Genomic DNA, 3,690 nt, shown 5'->3' with positions numbered 1-3,690 from the left:
TATGATGACCCCTGAGATGAGACCCTGCGGAGCTGGGAGCCATGAGCAGGGCGAATGATCGGCATCTCCAAAGTGTCCGGTCCTGAGCAGCTCATGAACTCCAACACTGAGAGGGGCAAAACACCCCAACGAGTCCGTGGTCACTTTGGCAAGTGTTAGACTGGCCTCCAGCGTCCCCAGGGCAGCACATGCTGATCCCGATAAATCAGAGTGTGTGCGAGCAGTGCCGACTGCCACCCCTCTTCTTCCTTATGTGCCACCATGGGCACACACACCTTGTGCTGAACTCCTGCCCTGAGGATGCTCCCCCAGAGATGGGTTTCCCAGTAGTATGTGACCCTGATCCACAAAGGACTCCCCTTCCCCACCCGCCTCCCAAATCCCCCTCCCGCCCCTTCCCCATGGTTTATAGTGTTGCCCACGAGGCAGATGGTGCCGCATTGGTGGGGCGTGGGAGAGCGTCTCTCCCCCCATGCACCCTCCCAGTGCCTTGGAGAAAGGGGGCTTGTAGCTCCTCCGTGAGCCCCAGTGTCCATCGGGGGCTTAGCAGGCATTCCCGCAGCCCAGTTTAAGTCTGCTTCTTTTCCCATTCCTGCAGAGAAAGAAAAGAAAGCAGAGGATGAGAAGACAGTGCTGGAGAAGCGAGCACTGAGCCCTTCAAGGGCATCCCTCCCTTCTGGGGGCTTTGGGCCACTCCAGCATCTTCAAAGGCTGGGGCTGATGCTGCCCTAGGCATTGTAAAGGTAATGCTCTTCCCCCTGCCCACCCAGCCCTGCACTTTCCAAATCTCCCTGCAAGCCAAGCTCATGCCAGCAGCAAGTGCTGCTGGGTCAGTCTGGCTGCAGGGGACCCTGGCAGTACCCCTTCCTTTTGGGATATGGAGCATCCCCAATCCCTCAATTTCATGATCAAGCAAGGGGGACAGGACAAAGGCAGAATTTCCCATGGGGCCAGGTAGGAGAGGGAAAGCGAAGCAGGACCTTGGCCTTCCGCAGCACATTCCCCTTGTTGGCAGGGAGGATGGAGGGACTTCTCTTCCTCAGTTCGGCTGCACAGTTAACAGGGATCAAGTGCTCAGGGGCGCTCCCGTTTGGCTTGTTTGTAGCTTCCTGTGGAAAAGAGGGAGTAAGTATGATAAAGATTAAGGAGACTCCGGAAACAAGGACAGCCAGGGAAAAAAAACCCCCACAAATTGTCATGAGGTTAAGACTGATGTGGCCAAAACTAACTGATGCTTTGCTTCCCACCTCTGTCCACAATGAGACAAAGAGGCATGGTTATCCCTTCTTCCCCATGTGCTTCTCCCCCTGCCACTTCAAGCATCATTGCTGGGGGAAGCTGGGGTGAGGAAGAAGGGATGCGTACCCCATTCTCAGCCTTGCTGGTCACAGCCAGCCCCAGGGCTGGGCCTCCTGCCAGCGACTGCTTCAGCCGCTCCTTCACTTCGGTCAGCTTCAGCTCCAGGTCGACACGTCCCTCCTCCTTCTGCCGGCACTGCTCCTCCAGCACTGCCACCCGCTGCTCCAGCTCCTGCAGCTTCGTCCCTGCTTGCACAAGCACAGCAGCTCAGTGCCTTTGCCCAGGGATGGAGAAGCCACCCATCCTCCTGGATCGGGACACTAGATGGGGCTGCCAGCCTGGCAGTGTGCTGCAGCCAGCCCAGCTCACAGCCACAGTGCCACCACCAGCCCAGTGTCCTCACCTCAGCACCAGAGTGCCTTCAAGCAGCCGCAGCTGCAGCACTTGGATGGCACCAACCTACCTGTGCTGCCCTTCATGGCTTCCCGCAGCTCTCGCTTCTCTTTCCGCAGCAACACCAGCTCACTGCGGATCGATGCTTTCTCCTTCTCCAGCTTCTCCTTCTCCGTCAGAAATCGCCTGGCATCCTCCTCTGCCCGGTTCTTCCCGTACCTGTACTGGTTGGCATCTGCATGCACAAGGAGAGCCCTTCAGGAAGGCTCTGGATCTGGCTGCACTGACACCAGCTGAGCCAGCTCGGCACAACCCATCACCCTGGTACTGGAGCCAGCCAGCCCCAGCCTGGCTGCAGACCTGCTTGGGAAGCAGCATCCCCCCGCCCTGGCCGTGGTCCCCGTGGAGGTCTGTGCTCAGGACCCCACTCACTCGATGCATGCCTCTTGACCTTCACTTGTGGGTCCACCCGCCGCGACTTCTCGCTGCAGGAGGACGCGTGGCGCTTCACCTGCGCGCCTGCCGGCCGCTCCTCAGCCTGCGGTGGGACAGGAAGGAGGGCATGCTGTAACACCCACTGGGCCATCACAGGGCATCTTCTGTAGGCCACAGTGGTGGGAGAGGGCAAGCCGTGGAGCTACACTCACCTGAACCTTCTCATAGGGGACATCATCGTACACCACACGGGAGGAGTCTGGCCGGTGATCCTGGGAGGAGCTGGCCCACCTGCAGGAGGAGGGATGGGGTCTTAACTTCCCTGTGCCAGCCCTTCAGTGAGCCCTTTCATTGCAGAGGGATTCCTGCATTGCTCTCCCAGCTTCACTCATGAGCACTCTACTCTACTCGCTCTACCCTACCTTACCACGCTTGTCCCTCAAGTCCTTCATCAGCATTGATGAAACACCTTACACTTTCCATCCCACCCAAGGGAAACTGCCCTAGTCGGGGAACCACCAACCTCTGGAATGCTGGCTTTCCCCAACATCACAGCACAGTGTCCCAGCCCATGCCTTTTCTAGGGAGTGCAAGCCCCCCACACAGCCCCTTCCCAGCCCTCAGCACAGCAGGAGGACAGCCTTACAGGTAGGAATGCCTCACAGCCGTCGCTATGTTGGCAATGGTCTCCACATCCACATAGTCGTAGTGCAGGGCCTCTGGTGCTGTCTGTGAGCCCGTCTCCACCAAGAGGAGACCCAGCCAGCGGCCAAGGTCTTCGGAGCAGTTTGCCTGTAAGAGAGAAAGGGTTGGGGTGCATGCCCAGCTCACAGCCCCGTTGCCCTTGCTCCTGCCTCCCAGCGCAAAGTCCTGCTGTGGAGAAGTGCTTTCTGACATGGAGCATGTGTGCAAGACCTAAGAGGCTCCACGAGAAAGCACACAGGCACATGTCCCCCAGCCCTGGGCTTCCTTTACATGCAGGGGAGGGGAAGACACGGCACTGCTTGCGTGCAAGTGTGGATCATCGCAGGACGCTCCCCCAGCACACCCTGCCCACCGCACTGCCTGCTCACCTCCAGCGCCACCACCTCCTGCCCGTTGCGAAGGATGCGGAAGGCAAAGGGATGTTTGGGGCCCAGCCCCGGGACCACCTCGCAGCCCCGGAGCACGATGGCGTTCACATGTGTCCGCAGGTCGGTGCGGTCCTTGTGGAAGTAGAGGGTATTGCCCTTGAGGCGACACCAGCGCTCCTTCCAGCACTGGTTAACCAGGACGCTGAGGTAGCCTGGGGGTGGCAGGGACAAGGGAAGGGTCTCAGACATGGCTCCCTACTCCTTTGGTGCTTGTGTGCCCCAGTTTCCCCACAGAGAGCCCGCTGGGGCACCCTGGTCCCAGGTGAGGTGCCAGCTCAGTGCCACATACTGACCTAAGCCTGTTTTCTGGGGCACGGGTGATATGCACGGGCAATATGCAGAGCTGGGACTGGTGGCCAGTTTCATAGCCTGAGGCATGTTACAGCCCTGGAGCAGCTCCGTGCCCTTGCTCCCATCCCACTGCCCCCTT

The 3,690-nt window shown here is 59.3% G+C and overlaps 1 protein-coding gene across 1 annotated transcript in view; it reads right to left on the bottom strand.

Annotated features, from left to right (window-relative positions):
• Positions 1–568: 568 nt before the first annotated feature.
• AFAP1L1 (actin filament associated protein 1-like 1) overlaps positions 569–3,690 on the bottom strand; it is a gene marked incomplete at its 5' end in the record, with an annotated part of 7,766 nt that continues 4,644 nt past the window's right edge. The window contains 8 exons of the mRNA XM_010017805.1: positions 569–592; positions 981–1,109; positions 1,366–1,544; positions 1,763–1,927; positions 2,125–2,230; positions 2,334–2,418; positions 2,774–2,919; positions 3,201–3,412. Of these exons, the coding sequence (XP_010016107.1) occupies positions 569–592; positions 981–1,109; positions 1,366–1,544; positions 1,763–1,927; positions 2,125–2,230; positions 2,334–2,418; positions 2,774–2,919; positions 3,201–3,412 (1,046 nt within the window). The remainder of the gene's footprint in view (positions 593–980; positions 1,110–1,365; positions 1,545–1,762; positions 1,928–2,124; positions 2,231–2,333; positions 2,419–2,773; positions 2,920–3,200; positions 3,413–3,690) is intronic.

This window comes from Nestor notabilis, unplaced genomic scaffold, assembly GCF_000696875.1.
Source record: "Nestor notabilis isolate BGI_N333 unplaced genomic scaffold, ASM69687v1 scaffold16517, whole genome shotgun sequence".
NCBI lineage: Eukaryota > Metazoa > Chordata > Aves > Psittaciformes > Psittacidae > Nestor > Nestor notabilis.
Note: the sequence above shows the minus strand (reverse complement) of the source record. Positions and strands in the feature narration are given on the sequence as shown.